General features: G+C 48.9%; 5 protein-coding genes across 5 annotated transcripts; 2 read left to right on the top strand and 3 right to left on the bottom strand.

Moving 5' to 3' along the window:
- Positions 1–1,629: 1,629 nt before the first annotated feature.
- On the bottom strand, positions 1,630–3,364 carry rsd1 (Phosphatidylinositol-3-phosphatase SAC1; the record flags this gene model as incomplete). Its single annotated transcript, XM_064901101.1, has 2 exons — positions 1,630–1,888; positions 1,938–3,364. The coding sequence occupies 2 exons, from the start codon at positions 3,362–3,364 to the stop codon at positions 1,630–1,632; spliced, it is 1,686 nt and encodes a 561-aa protein (XP_064752177.1).
- Positions 3,365–3,983: 619 nt separating this feature from the next.
- On the top strand, positions 3,984–7,567 carry LTR64_006772 (uncharacterized protein; the record flags this gene model as incomplete). Its single annotated transcript, XM_064901100.1, has 3 exons — positions 3,984–5,404; positions 5,479–5,826; positions 5,878–7,567. 3 exons carry the CDS (start codon positions 3,984–3,986, stop codon positions 7,565–7,567), a joined length of 3,459 nt encoding a protein of 1,152 aa, XP_064752176.1.
- Positions 7,568–8,309: 742 nt separating this feature from the next.
- Positions 8,310–9,539, bottom strand: SCS7 (fatty acid alpha-hydroxylase; the record flags this gene model as incomplete). Its single annotated transcript, XM_064901099.1, has 2 exons — positions 8,310–8,526; positions 8,551–9,539. 2 exons carry the CDS (start codon positions 9,537–9,539, stop codon positions 8,310–8,312), a joined length of 1,206 nt encoding a protein of 401 aa, XP_064752175.1.
- Positions 9,540–10,621: 1,082 nt separating this feature from the next.
- On the top strand, positions 10,622–12,684 carry LTR64_006770 (uncharacterized protein; the record flags this gene model as incomplete). Its single annotated transcript, XM_064901098.1, has 2 exons — positions 10,622–11,012; positions 11,060–12,684. The coding sequence occupies 2 exons, from the start codon at positions 10,622–10,624 to the stop codon at positions 12,682–12,684; spliced, it is 2,016 nt and encodes a 671-aa protein (XP_064752174.1).
- A 951-nt stretch (positions 12,685–13,635) lies between these two features.
- On the bottom strand, positions 13,636–14,934 carry LTR64_006769 (uncharacterized protein; the record flags this gene model as incomplete). Its single annotated transcript, XM_064901097.1, has 2 exons — positions 13,636–14,340; positions 14,461–14,934. The coding sequence occupies 2 exons, from the start codon at positions 14,932–14,934 to the stop codon at positions 13,636–13,638; spliced, it is 1,179 nt and encodes a 392-aa protein (XP_064752173.1).
- Between the last annotated feature and the right edge of the window lie 928 nt (positions 14,935–15,862).

Genomic DNA, 15,862 nt, shown 5'->3' with positions numbered 1-15,862 from the left:
AATGTCGCTTGTGTTGTGTGAGTTATATCGACTGTGTCCTCGAAAGTCAAGATCAGAGTGGGATAGCCTTCTGCAAGTGGTTTTGGCTGGAGAGGTGTCCTTGACGAGAAGAAGATCCTTGGACGTGAGTATCGATGAGGAAAAGGAAACCGCGAAGAAGAAGAGCAGTCGACGCCAATAGATACCCTTCAGTATCTGCCAGAATGGATCCATAAAGATCTCACCATTGAAGTGAATTCACCTTGTGCTCACCTCCGCCACAGAGGCACGCGCTTCCATAATCCTCAAGCCCGGAGTAAAGATGACTGTCATTTTGGACTTGCAGTGACTCTAATCTCAATTGATACCACTCGACCATCTATCATTCCGTGTCGTTCCTCTATAGCTTAGGCTCATAGTGTCGCTTAGTCTTAAGAGACGGTTTTTGCGTGATCGACATCTCGCAATACCCTGCTAACGGCGTACTGGACGTTTTCTCGACATTTGCATGAGAACAAGCAGCTTGCTGAGCATATAGTGGCATGTCTTGCTATACCTCAACGTAAGCTATGCAGTATTTTAGCAATCATAAAGCGGTGATTACTGAAAAGAGGGATAGATACTGCGGTATCACAGTCATCACAGTGTCAACTAGGACAAAAGTACAAGAGGCCACCTCTATTGAGGTGATTCATGCTTTTCGAGAGCTTGCTTGAAGCCTGACTATTCACATGTGTGTAGCCTGGGTTCGAAGACTTGCTCCTCGCTGCCTGCCTCGTTGAGCCCTCAGATCCGTCGATTGTCCTTTAGTCAGGGGAAGTGTTCGGCCGAGGTATCCAGGCATTAAGGCACGACTTCAGCTTTCGCAGAAGAAAAAGGAAATCGGGAACTTCAAGTTGGCTCTGGAGCTCAGGTCTAATTTACATTGCATGTCGAGGATTATCGAGGCAGTATGTTTACACTGTGAATTATTGCCTGGAAAATTTTGCTTGCGATTCAATTTCAGAGGCTTATAATTGTTTGGACATCAGAGACAGGACAAATGGCCTCTGTCGCATCCTGCTGCAACTAACTACTTGTGTCCTTTGTTGCCACCATAGATTGACACGATGTGTTTGAAGTAACCTGGCACCAATTTTGACACGATCCGTGAGCCTGGCGTTTCTCCCTAAGGGACTGAGACCACCCTTTGACCTGAGTCTTGCGATACTAGCCGGTCTCATGATTGTAGGGTAAGTTCGGGGCGAGGGCGAGGTATTTGTTAGATCAGAGGTACTAGTGCAGATACAGAACAGGAACCAATTTGCGTTCTGGCAAGCGTCTAGCCTACGCAGGAAAACTGTGCACAAAGAGAACATTTTTGCAAAGGTTACAGGACTTCATATCGTCCTGGTGTTGAGGCAGGTACTATGCGCAACACTAAGGCACGACTTTCGTGATGCAGATGTGTACAATCACTTCGTAGTGGGTCACAATCTAAGAACAGTCAATGAGCTGCCTATGCAAGGCTTGTATACTCAATTGTAACTCAGGAACAGATTCCCTCATCCGACTTCGTTACAAAAGCACCCTTTCTTATAGTCCTAGAGACAGTCAGATGCCGTAGCGTGGAGCGTGCCTAGTTGAATGATGAGCTAGGGTGAAGACAGCTCAAAGAGCTTTCGTTCTCGAGAAAAGAGAGCTGTAAACTGCGTCAACGACTGGCTGTGCGCTGATCATCCTACCGCCAAAGAATCGTCCGTTAAGACCTTTGATTGCATTCTCGCCTCCAGATACTTTATCGAATTTGAGGTAGATATCGCCCTGAGTGTTAGGATCCAGCGAAATGTGGACGACATGGCCGTATTTCTCGTCGCATTCTTGTCGAACATCGTCTTCGAGTTCTTTGACCCAGACATCGCCTTCTTCTCTGTAGAGCTGGTTAGCAACTTGCAACTTTGATGAAGGGAAGTACTTACTCGGCTGGGTCGAACATATTTCTTAGGAGCACGCATCGGCTTGCTTGGCTAACACTGACAGGCACGGATTTGGCTTCCTTCTTGGGAGCGACAACTTGTCGAGGATCTGGCTCGGGGTCGTCAGTCCTAGCGAGCTTTCGCATCAATGCATCTCGACTATAGTTATTGAAATTGACACCTGCCACATCCGTATCGTCGAGAGCACTTGCACCGCCTGCACCTTTCTGGTCGTCTCTGCCTCCCGCTCGGTCGAAAGTGCCACCGGAGCCGCCAGCGTGTGCACCTCTCCCTCCAGAGCCAGAAAAGGCGGAGCCCTGGTAAATTGATCGATCTTGGCGATCTTGTCCTTGAAACCGCTGCAGCAGATTAGCTGTTGATTCAGGTGTGAACTTATCGTTTCCGAGCCCGACTCGAATTGGACGGCCAGCCAGTTCAAATCCGTTCATCTTCTCAAGCGCCTCACGTGCTTGGTCAGGATCACGAAACTGAACAAAGCCGTAGCCACGACTTCGACCCTGCTCTTCTTTCTGGAGCTGTACAAATTCGAGCTCGCCAAAAGGTTCGAAAACGTTCTGTAAATCTTGTTCAGTAATGCTGAAATGGATGTTGCCTACATAGAGGCGATGGAAGGGAACTGAATTCTGGTTACCACTAGTGGCAGTTGTGTTTCGGGCTTGACGATTCTTTTCTGCTTCAGTAAGCTGAGCAATGATGGGAATGCCGAGTAATTTCTGTCCTGTCAGCTGGATAGCAAGCTGAACAGAAGATTCCTCCCTGAACTCAACGTAACCAACACCTTTGGATCGACCACTGACTCTGTCTTTGACGATCTGGGCTTCCTTGACGGGGCCAACTTTTTCGAAGAATTGGATAAGCTCTTTTGTACGCAGTCGAGCAGCCAGCTGCTGAACGAAAACTGTTCTTCGATCTCGTTCGTCTTCGTTAGGTTCAGGAGTCTTGGACTTGCGATCGTCATTGCTTGGGCGCGGCTTTTCTCGTTCTTTAGGCTCTTCGTCGCGATCTCGCTTCGGGCGGCCGTCTCGTGGTCTGTAATATCTATCGTCTGGAGAACGTGAGCGCCTATTGCTTCGATAGTAGTCACCACTTGTGCGGTGGTCATCACGATCACGTCTGGCTCGTCTGTCATCGTCTCTGGATCGGCTTCTGCGTCTGCTTCGGTGACTACCGTTCTGACTTCCTCGGTCACTGCGAGGGCTCCTCAGATCATCGTCTCGATCTCTTCGATGCTCACGGCTTCTATCGCGTCGCTTCCTGTCCCGGTCTCGATCACGCGAGCTGTCACGATAGCGATCGCGGTCTCTACGTTCCGATCGATCGTGCTGATGGCGATCACCCTCGTCATGCTTTGCGCCATTGGTTGCTACCGCAGTCGAGTCAAGGAGCGCTTCAACATCAAGAGCGGACATCTTGGGACAAGGTTGATCGGAAGTCTAGCTGGCAAACCCAGAAATGCGAGAAATTGTATTCCACCTATCACAGCAGAAGGTATTAAGCTGTTTCGTCTTGGTTTTAGCGGTACAAGAGACTGTGAAGCTATGACACACTAACACAAGTATCCTTCGCTGAAAACACTGCGGAGTGCACAAATGGTGCGACTGATGGGGTGACAATGTCAGATCACAGGAAGAAAAACTCAAGGCATCTCTGCAGGTTTCAGTCACGTGACCTCGAGTCACTATATGAGACCAACGCTGAGAATTTAACTAGAGTGTAATGCTAAGGTAGGCACGCGTCCTGACGCGGTCGTGGTCGGTCCTGCTCCCGCAAAATGTCGAAAGTTTGTTCATAGATTCTTGCCGCCAGACACTCACTCACATCCTTGCCAGTGAAGCCTGTACAAGCACTTTACCCAATGCACAGGAGAATGTCCCGTGTGTACTGTAGTGAAACGTTGATACAGGGAGGACTTGCATGTGATCTAGCCCGTACGAGCTAAGGATACTCGCTGGTGCTTAACTCATTAATGCAATTACCTCGTTGGCTGGCACACAGTGCTTCGCTTTGTACAGGAATCTCACCCTCACCATGACGCCAACTCTACAAGAACTTCAGGACGACATTGACTTGTACCAGACATTATTGCGCAGCCTCGATGACGACGCCCAAAGCAATGGAGAAGATCATAGCGATGATAGAGAGTATTACAAGACCAAGTTGAACGAATTAAATGAGCAGGTGGCAAGCCTAGCGTCCCGACCAGTACGTTCGTCTACTTCCGTCCTTCTCGACCTGCCTAGTCGCAAGAGAGATCGTGGTGAGTTCGATAATGACTTGGACAATCACCGAATGAAATCACGCAAGCCCACGCCCGCTGATTCTCCAGCACTCTCCGGTCAAAGTCCAGCGCCCTCCAATACTGGTAGTAGACGTGCCGATAGTGTCGGTTCAGAGTTCTTCGATGACCCAAGCCTCGGTAACCTTCTAGGCGACAATTGGCAGGACGATGTACGCCGAAACCGCGAATTCCTTCGGAAGCAAGAGGCGAAGAGACGACAAGAGGAGGAGGACGCCATGATCGCGAGACAACTACAAGAACAATGGAATGCTCCAGCACTGTCATCCAAGCCACAATCATCGAAGGCTACTTACCCTTCGCTTCAACAAACACAAGCTACTTTTAACCCAAATGGTTCTTTCAAGAGAATCAAAAGCGAATTGCCCGATATCAAGGCCGAACCTCTTGCGAAAGACCCTGCCGCGACTCCCGTCTCTATAAGCAGTTCCGCCTCTTCCTTCGACGACGATCTTACTGCCACATCTCCCTCCGAATGGCAGAGGCTCAACCCCGAGGCTCCTTCGAGGGTGTTACCAAATTTTACACAGAGTGCATTATCAGCTGGTTCTTCTCGAAATGCCTCACGTTTCACTAGTCAACCAGGCACCTCGGTGTATGGTAGTGCCCTCCAGCCTTGTCTCAGCGGCATCCCATCCCTGCTGTCTTCGTCCTTGCCTACTATGGACTCGCTTCGAGGACTTAGCAACTTCCTAGGCTCCCAGATGCAACCCTTCGATCTTACACGAATACTCGGCGACGATGTTCTGCCACCGAGTTGGGAAACTCCTCTTGACGCTCGTGAGGTCCAGGAAGAGATCAGGCAATTATTGCACAACATTCGACCCGACGAAGAGATAGATATCTCCGAGGCTGGCGAAAATCAGCCCGAGGGTCTTAAGGTTCGTCTCATGCCACACCAGGTCAAAGGTCTTGCATGGATGAGGAAAATGGAAGAAAGCTCGACCAGAGGCGGTATATTGGCTGATGATATGGGTCTAGGCAAGACCGTTCAGGCTATTTCCTTGATGCTTTCGCGACCACCTCCAGATGACAGCAGAAAACCCACGCTCATTGTGACACCCGTCGCTTTGATGGATCAATGGAAACGGGAGATCAACAAAATGGTTCGAAGCAGGTATGGGATGACCATCGAGATTCTGCACGGCAGCGGGTAAGTGATTCTGGAAGCCATATTCACAATGTCCTTATGGTTCGTATGAAATTATCCGAGCTGACATTCAATAGTGCTCGCAGACCTTGGAGGACTATCAAACACTACGATGTAATATTGACAAGCTACGGCACCTTGGCCTCAGAATTCAAGCGGAAGCTCAAATGGGAAGACAAACTTAGACTTAATCCCGATGCCACAAAGACCAAGAAGGAAGAATGCGCTGTTCTCGACGACGAGTCCAAGTTCCACCGCGTAATTCTTGATGAGGCCCAAAACATCAGGAACAAGAACACGCAGGCTTCTATTGCCGCTTGCCGCATACAATCTACGTATCGATGGTGTCTGTCCGGAACTCCTATGCAGAATAGCGTGAATGATGTTTACTCTCTCATCAGATTTTGTCGTATTCGACCATACAAGTAAGTGCAAGTTCTTTATTGCTGAATATTTTCTGGCTAACTTTACTGCAGTGAAGCCGACCGATTTAACAAGGACATCGGCAATCCGCTCAAGCGGCGCCGAGAAAGAGACCAGGAGCGTGCCATGGAGAAATTGCAAGCCCTGTTGAAGGCGATTCTATTGCGGCGAACCAAAAAATCAGAAGTGGATGGCAAACCCATATTGCAGCTGCCAGAAAAGCACACCGTGGAAACAAGGGCTGTTTTCAGCAAGGACCAATGCGAGTTCTACAAAGCTCTGGAGACTCAGTCAAAGGTCCAGTTCAACAAATTTGTGAAGACAGGTACTGTGGGCCAGAATTATTCCAAAGCGCTGGTACTACTTCTTCGGCTTCGACAATGCTGCTGTTCACCTCAGCTAGTTACGAACTCGGCGGATTTTGTGACAGATAGTGGTGTCGAAGGCACGGACATAATAGCCAACGCAAAAGCCCTACCAGCAGCTGTTGTTAACCGCATCAAAGAGCAAGAGGACATAGAGTGCCCGATATGCATCGACGCTGTTGAGAATCCGGTCATCTTCAACCCTTGTGGTCACGCACTTTGTCACGATTGCTTTAGTAGAATGATCGACAGTGTTCATGTCGAAAACGCCGAAAACGTCAAGTGTCCTCATTGCAGAGCTAAGATCGATTCGAAGAAGATCACAGACTACGCGAGCTTCAAGGACGTCTATATGGGCACGGACGACTCTAGGCTTACCGATGCTGAAGGAGATTTATCATCAGATTCAGACCCGGAATCGGATGTGGATACCGATGGTAGTGATAGTGACTCCTTCTGGAATGGCTCAGATGATGGTGAAGATCTTAAAAACTTTGTTGTTCCCGACGATGAAGAAGAGGAAGAGGAGGATGACGACGACGACCTAGATCGCATTAAGAAGCCCAAGAAAGCAGCTGTTCCAAAACTTGAGGAAGGAAAAATTACTGCCAAGAACGTCAAGTCCAAGTCGAAGAAGCACAAGGGTACCAAGAAGAAGTCCAAAGGCAAGAAAAAAGAGAAAGCAGTTTCCTTGGCAGACCTCCGTAAGGAAGGCCTAAAGTCGCGTGCAGCAAAGAAACGCTATCTCCGACAGCTAGGCAAACTTTACGAGCCATGCGCAAAAATTGACAAGACACTGGAGCTGCTCAACGAGATCCACCAACGTGGTGAAGGCGAGAAGACTATAGTCTTCAGCAGCTTTACTTCTTTCTTGGATCTAATCGAGGTACCCCTAAGTCAAGAAGCCAATCTATCGGATTACACCCGATACGACGGGTCTATGACAGCAAACGATCGCAACGCTGCAGTGCTCAAGTTCACAGATGATCCACGCTGCCGAACAATGCTGGTGTCACTCAAAGCTGGCAATGCTGGCCTCAACCTTACCATCGCCAACCACGTGCTTATCTTGGACCCGTTCTGGAATCCGTTCGTGGAGTACCAGGCCGCCGATCGTTGTTACCGCATTGGACAGCGTAGGGAAGTGACTGTACACCGTGTCCTGATCGGTGAGGAAGGCGTCGATCATGAGGCCAACCCCGAGCACGTCTTCACTGTTGAAGACCGAATTCTTCAGCTTCAGGAGAAAAAACGACAACTGGTTGAAAATGCACTGGACGAGAACGCAGCCAGTCAGGTGAGCCGACTTGGTGTTAGAGAGCTTGGCTACCTATTTGGGGTCAACGATATGCCAGCCACTGCTCGAGGCACTCAGTGAAAAGCTGTTATCCCTGGAGGATTCTTATTTCGGTGTTACAGGAGGATATCGTGTTCCCAGTTGATCATGTTTCAAGATGTGATCGGTCAAGCATGGCGTACCGGATATGTCTGTGGTTGCATTGTTTTCAAGAGTTGGAGTTACGACGTGCTAGAAGATTTCTAAATGTGCATCGCCGCAAGGCAGATGGAAATAGTGTACAGTATTATGGTCAGCTCAAGGCCTTGCATTGACATCACTGGCAGTATATCACGACAGTAGCTTAGCTAAGAAACATTATGGTTGTATCATCGCAAGAACTCGCACGTCGGAGCTTCAAAGCAGAATCTTCTTACATGATCACCGAACGTTATGGTCACCTCCCACACCTGCAACGCCTGCTAATATCACGTCCGCTGTGCCTTTAGCCTGATTTGCTGGCTTGGAACCATCAACCTGAATACTCCATTGTCCTTTGGTCTAGCGGTTTGGTCATTTGGTCGACCTCTTCCTATGAAGCGGAAACGAGGGTGTATTGCCCTCGTCATATGCAGAAGTGATCTCCGTATTGCTCCTCAAGGAGGGCGCAGAAAATCGAGGTTTAAAATGTAGGCTCGAAAAAGCTGCGATTCGATCCTTTGTCTCATGGCTGTATTACGTTGCCAACTCTTTCCCGTCACGATCTTGAGCCAGATTATGCCTCGGCCTTTGATCTGGCCTGCATCTTCACAATATTTTTACATATACTCTTTCGAATATTTCCTCAAGCAGCTTTGATTGGCTGAGCTTGCTTCACGTACGACAACTCTGTGTTGAAAACCCAGTCCCAAAATCGGCTCGTCACACCGAAGCCATTCTCGAAGTCTGCAAAATGGTGCTGCAAGTGGTATTTCTTCAAACTCCTCCAGTAGGCTGGTAGTTGCTTGTGGTGTAGGAAGTAATGAGTCAGATCGTAACAGATATACCCGAAGATACCACCACTGAAGACCATTGTTGCGACGTACCAATTGTAGGCGAAGACTGTGTGCGCCAACTTCCAGAATGGAGTTGCCAGGACGAGGAAGAGGGCGGGCGGCATGACGAGGCGGTATTTGTCCATGGGAAGGTAGTGGTGGACGCCGTGGAGGAGGAAATGGAGGGTGAGGAAGAAGGGGTGGTCGGGTAGGGCGGCTTCGATGTGGAAGAGGAAGCGGTGGAGGACGTATTCTGTTAAACTCCAGAGGAAGAGACCGAGAGCCCAGTAGAAGGAGGCTAATGGGAGAGGTTCGATATTTTTAAGGCCAAGGAAAGTGCCGTAGGCGACTGGTGGGAGCCAGACCAATGGCACAACCCACCAGGGAGTCAACGAAAGAGGCTCGAGTATGGGATGAGGCATGAGAGGTGCGGAGGCGCCACCTTTGCAGTGGCGAGGGCGGTGGACTTGTTGTAGATAAAACTCTTTGCTGAAATCACTGAAGAAAACCTGCGGTATCAGGGGTTTGCTAAGGTCGAGAAACTTGTGGGTGCGATAGTCGGTTACGGCATCTGTCTCCTTGCTCAGGTCAGCTTCGTTGGACATGCCTGTTGCCTCATATATTGGGCGTCCTTCGGCATCTCTTTGTGCTTCTGAACGCTCTGGCAGATCGTCTGCGCCGCCTTCTTGCTGTATGAGTTCGTTACCATGCTCGGTGGCGGGTAGAGGAAGGACCTCTGTGGGGTCTGAGGTTTTTACTGCGGCTTTGACGACAGGCTCGTCAGCTGTGAAGCCTATTAAGCACTCGTCCAGCATCTCGTAGGCTCCTTCGCTGTGAAAATGTGAAATCTCATCTTTTAGAATCTCCTTCACGTCCTTGCCTGCATATTCGAGGATGAGATCCCCACCACCTGGATGATCGTCCAAGAAATCAGTAACATCGTAGACCTTTTCGTCGATGGTCACGTAGCATGACTTCTTGGTAGTATGCGTTTGGACTTCGCGAAGCGGAATAGTTGGTAAAGTACGGCCTGGAGACATGGTCTGCGAATATTGGATCGGAGGCAGCAGCAATCGACTAGGGGTTTGGTGGTAATGGTATTCCAACACAAGTTCACAACGTCGTCAGTATAGCACAGGCAGCTGGTCGAACTTGAAGGAAAGTACTGCTAGATTGAAGTCAACTATGTGCAAACAATGGGACTCGTGAGGCCAAAAGAAATGGAAAGGCAGCTGTGATATGATGCGACAGCTGACAACTTTTCTGCTTGGTCCATGGATCACTCCGGCACGCTGCGGTTCTCTTAGATTTGTGTCTCGCCACCCATGTGAGAGATTTTGGGGCTCCACGAATCGCCGGGAACCTTGAGCCAATTAAGCAATTCTCGACCACTCCTCGAGCTCTTGCCCCTGATGTAATCTCTTCACTGGTCATGGCAATCATCCGACTTCTGTTCTGTATCTCACAGCTGTTGTTGCTGCTACTGCTTGCTCCATTTGACAAAGGACAATTTTCTCTTATGTGAGGCACTGCTCATAGTCAGGCTAGGACCTTGAAGCAACTTCGCAGAGTCATACCTTATCGAACACTTGATAGGGAACCAACCTGAATATGCGTCTAATATTTTTGTACTACTCACTGTGGTAATCTTTCATATCATTCGGAAGGTGTTGAGAGTGGTTGAGGTATGGACAAGTATCTCTACCACATTTTGAAACTATGTGCCTTAATCACATTATTGCATGTTTTCACAATCCGATACGTTGCACTTATTCAGCATTAGAGCCAAACAGAACCACAATGTTGTTGTCCTCTCGTCTCTGCTTATTTTGCGACCGCAATATCTGCTTGCAACATGTCTTGTTTGGCTAGGAGCGTTGTCGCTCAACACAAATACTGGCATACAAGGTAGGTGACACTGTTGCAACAGGCACCAACTCTTTATTTGTGCCGAAAACCTTCACTCCTCTTTCCTATCACTGCTTTTACTGATATACACTAATGAAACCAATAAACCCATGGAACATTCGCAAAGTCGTGCGACTGTTGTGTCAGCGTTTCTTAACCTTTTTACATACCTTCGTCTATCGGTGCTTGAAGTCAAGCTTTGTCTACTTCCACAATGGACGATTATGCTTCGAACGCTACGAGACTCGACGATGTTTTCTATCTGTCTCTCGATGCACACCCCAGCAGCTGGGCGGCATCTCTCACCGACGATGATGAGGGCATGTCCGAGGCAGAGGTCGTGGACTACATCAAAGATAACAAACCTGACTTGTTCAAAAAGCTACACAACTTGCCTCTGAGGAGTTTCGACATTCCCTTGGGCTTTCATGGTCAACGTACACTTCAACGTCTTTCACGACTTACAGCTCGTGGCGCTACCAATGCAAAGGCACCTTCAGTCCCCACCACAGGCCACTCACATCGAGAGGTGGTCAAGGTCCCAGATCTTGAAGCCGAAGGCTTCAGGCAGGAAACGCGCGAGGAGATCGAGGAACGGGTGTACAGTAAGTGTTATTCAAAAATGTTGAGATTACCCACTAACAATAACCAGAAGGTCACCATCTCCGCGAGCACGATTTACCTCCATACGTTGATCATCCCCCTTGCAGCTACTTGTTCTGCCGCGAGCAGACTGTAAGATCCGAGGCAACACAGGTTTACTACTCGCTGGAGTGCGATGTGACCGACATCAACAACGATTGCACTACTCGCTCGGAGATTTACAAGTATTACTGCGCGAAGTGCTTCGATGACATATTCGATGATCGTCGTCTGTATAGATCTGGCGATCACTTTTACGATAGAGCCGCGGAAACACAAGACCAATTGCTGCTCGATGGTATTGATCAGCAAACCGTCCTCAATACTGCCGAGAGACTCTACCCACGTATTACTCCACGGAAGATAAACCACAAACGTCTAGTCAATACGGAAGGTGCCGGTCATCAGCCATACGATTATCCCTCGAACTCTTCAACGGCTAAAGCACTTCGAGCTCATAAGCAGCACGAGATACACGAGTTGCTCACAGAGGTCTCTAGATACGAGAAGACCGTTACGTCCCGCACAATCCCTGACGATTTGCCGTCGAGGTGCTCGTCACCAGATGCTTCGGTGCTCATCACTCGCCCTGTCTACATGGAGACTATGACCGATCGCTACAAGAAGCAAGGACTGAGAGAGTATGATCGCAAGAAATATCTGAGAACACAGAGACAAGAAGAAGAGGCTGATAAAGCCAAGTCATCACCAGTAAACGCACGAACACAAGAGATATCTGGATTGGAAAGATTCTGCTATTGTCGCGACTTCGATGATGAGACCGAAGTGTTACGGTGTAGTGCTGCTCAGTGCACTATCGGTTGGTTCCACTTCCGATGCACAGGACCTGATCGACTTCCGACAATTGGTGAACGATTCTTGTGCTATTATTGTAGCAACAACGTTCAAGGCTTTGTGACCAAAGCAAGCTCTGATGAAGATGACCTCGAGACTCCACTTCAGAGCCCTTCTTTACAACAACAAAACGTGCATTACGACTACGGACATGAAGCTGAATATGCAACTGACAGAGATGAAGAAGCTCACGAAGAGGACGGTGTCAACACTGCTTACGCTTGGGACAATTCCAAGCAGGAAGGTTTGCAGGAAAAGATCTCCAGGTGGACTGCTATCAACAGTTCCGGACCAAACACACCAAATCCAGCTCATACCAATTCCATCCTCTCCCATGACACAGCACAGGCACAGGCAGACAGTTCTCACGGTGACGAATCAAGCAACAGCCCCATCACACTTCCCACAAAGTACCCCTCAAAAACCACCGACTCTACCAGCCGACAAACCACGAGCAGTCTCCCGTCTTTCCACACCAACAATACAGCCACGAACCTCGACGCACCGCGTACACCTCCCTCACAACCCACATACAAGTCATCAAAACCATGGGGTACACCAATTAACGTCATAACACCAGCACTCAATAGACTTCCTCTGACCTCATCACCTCTGAGTCCGAGTCCGGCTACAAAGCGCAAGTTCAGTCAGATTACTCAGGACACAGAAGAGTTGAAGAATCAGCGTGGTCTGGAGATGGCAGGTTCGGAGGACGAGGATGAGGATGGGGAGGATGAGGTTGGTACGGGAATTGTGGTTCCGTTTATTCCTGAAGGATGATAGCTGCTTGATAAGTATGCATATTGTGTTGCTGGAACGAAAATGTGCTCAGGACCTCTAAGATAACTGCGTGAATGTGAAGGTGAATGTGAACTTGGACGTGACGGATGATTTAAATGCCTCTAGTAAACCGGCTGGCTGAGGCTTTCATCGGCATTGCAGTTGGTATCCTAATCTCTTCACAGATGCCGTTACCTCTTTCTCCATTTTACTTTCAAGCTATAATCGTCGAACACGAGTTATGAGCTCACCTCATTGTACAAAGGCTTCACACAACTCGTTATAGACGAAAGAGCAACGACGAAGCACGAATTGAATATTGTGAAATGCAGAGAAAATCCATTCTTCGGGCAAGTAGAGCCCAGATCATCTTACAAAAAGTCAAGATAAAAACACTACCATTGAACATGCTTGCTAAATTCGGACGGAATCAGCACAGAATCGCTTCGACAGCACATGCAGCGTCCAAAATAGTGACCAGGGGATAGTTTCCTCCAAGCTATAGCGATTCTTTTCTCGGCGAAGTGGTAGAAGAATACAGCGATCGAAACGTTCTGAACTGGTTTGTTGGAGCAAGTCCGTGCCTGGAAAATACTAGGTTGCCTAGCTGCTCACAATGACCTGGTTGTTGTCTGCGTACAAGGTAGATCCGGCGATTGATGCGCTTGACTCAAGGATGCAATGCTCTCATTCCGAATAGGCGAGACTGACAATATTGTATGTGCGTGAGTTCGAATATTCGTTGAGTCGACTCAGAGCGCGATATAAGGACCCGAGAGCGCCGCAACCACGATACAAATCCTGTTGCTTGAGACTGATGGTTCTTTGCGACGTCGTAAGCTACCCCGAAAGGGTTCCCAATCGGGTTGGTCAAAGTGACTCGATATAGCGACTGAGCAATGGGCTTCTGTGTCTGAAGTCTTGTCAATCATCATCCTTGACCAGCAAGCCTCATCGCTTCCTAGCCCGCTTCGCCTTTCCAGGTGCCCATAGTCGTTTCCGACAATTTACGCTACCGCAGCGACATTGTACAACCAAAGAGTCTAGCGGTTCCTCTTCAAGATTCTGCAAATCCGGATCATAATCAATAGTTATCTCGATACCTTTGGGAATGTCCTTGATGGCGAAGAAAGCGACGTGGTAAAGATGCTTTGTATCCTTAGACAAGACGACGGGCACCGTCTTCGCGTTTGGTTCGCACGAATGGTTGACGAATCGCATGACAGAGCCGAAGTTTGCGCCGTCAACAAGAAGTGTGGAATTCTCATCCGTCGTGAATACGTCCAACGACATGAAGTAAGACATCGCATTCTCTTCAACAGCGTCCTCTCTTCTTTCGACTTCGCCAACAGTGAGTACTTCGCCTAGGTATAGGTCAATAAATTGACCTCGGGCAATGTCCCTCATGGGTTTGACACCAAACCCGCGGTTGTCTGTGTCAAATATCTGCAAGAGAATGGTACGACCATTTTGTACAACACGATTCGTACATCGCTGATCACATCCGCAATAGTCGTTGCATTCATATATGATCCTGACCTTATGCTCGTCTTTCTCGGCAGCTAGAAAAGCGTCGCTGAGCACAACAGGGCCATTTTGGCTACGAGAGTAAGGTTGTAGACCAGCAATATCGACGAACTTCGAGCCGAGCTTCTCCTGAACAACGGCACACCTGCAACCATTCTCACAGCGTCTATCGGGACATCCGCATTGTCTAGGTGAAAGCAGCATTGGTTTGCGCGATCGTACCTTTTTGCTCAAGACATAATCACTTACAAACTGAAATTTTCCACTCAGTTGACGCGTACCATGTTGGTGTTTCAGGCTTAAAGCTGGTGACACCGAAAGCTTAAATCGTTCGTTTAGGATTCTGCGAGCTGCTTTGCGAGGGTGGACAATTCCCGAAGAAGTCGACGATAAGGCCTGTGAATTTGTCGACGACGTGGTGCCGAAGTCGAGTGGTATAGCCGAACGATCAATCTTAGCTTTGAGTCTCTTCTGACGAGCTCGTCTATTTACCTCAGGACTGGAGTCATCGAAAGGCGCGATATATATGACCTCGCCCACCTCTTGTGGGTTGTTCTTGACGTACTCACATTTTTTATCCTGCTTGAGCCGAGTCAAGACTGCTCGCTCTTTAGCTACAGCCTGAGCAGGGGTAGGAGGTACCTTGACCTGGATTAAAGGAGTGTTCTGCTGACTTGTTGGTGGAGTAGTGGCTGTGAGAGTCGCTTTGAACGCAGAGGACATAGATATAGCGGGTTTTAGTACTGGAACGTCATTCGAAGTCCCTCCCGGTCCTGATTGCGTTTGGGTGATTATGCGGCTATCGAAGCGAATGGGTCGCGGCTCGGTCCACTTCGACAGATCTGACGGCTCTTCCTGCCAAATGGGACTCTCAGATCGTGCAGCTTTGGTCGGCGGTAATACCCTTTTGCTGGCCGTAGTGACTGCAACATCCTCCGAATCGCTTCCTAGATCGATTACGGTTGGCGACCGAGATTTCCCTTTAGCAACGTCGACCTCTAAGAGCTTCGGCTTTTGAGCTGGCGACGGAGGGCGGATCGACAGGTTCGCAACTCCACTGGTAAGCGCCTGAGGTCTTTGTGGTTGAGCTAACGTGGTGGAATGTCCGTTTGTTACTCTCTTACTTGAACTGCGGTTCGTATCCAGGAACGGATGCTGATATCGAAGCCAGCTACGAGCGTTTGACGGAGTGTAACGTGGAGGACTTAATTGCCCAGAGAATTTGCGAGGGCTGCCTTTGACGCTTTTGGTAACGTGGGTTGAATCGATATTGTTCTCCAGAAGACGCTTGCTTAGGGTCTGGACATTCGGTGCTTCCTTGGGACGTTTGTCTATGGGTGGACTGATAGTACCGGAGCGCTGTCGCTTCGCAGGGTGTTCCTAGCACGATATTAGAAGGAGTGCAGACCGACGAATGAAAGACCAAACTATTACTTCTTCATTGTCAGATGTGAGGTCCACGAAATTATGGACAACCTATTTGAATGAGTCAGTATAAAGTGCCGCCAATAATGGCAGCGAAATGGGCTGCCAATAGAGAGCTGAGTAGAAAGTCAGAGGCGGAGAATAGGGCAACCAGATCACCGCAATAAGCTGGCTTGATGGCCGAGCTTCGCCGCGTGAAGGAACAGCAAAACCAAAGAACATCTCC

The sequence above is a fragment of the Lithohypha guttulata genome (genome assembly GCF_036872675.1).
Source record: "Lithohypha guttulata strain CCFEE 5908 chromosome Unknown scaffold_5, whole genome shotgun sequence".
Taxonomy (NCBI): Eukaryota; Fungi; Ascomycota; class Eurotiomycetes; order Chaetothyriales; family Trichomeriaceae; genus Lithohypha; species Lithohypha guttulata.
The sequence above is the reverse complement of the archived record's forward strand: the minus strand, read 5'-3'. Positions and strand labels throughout refer to the sequence as shown.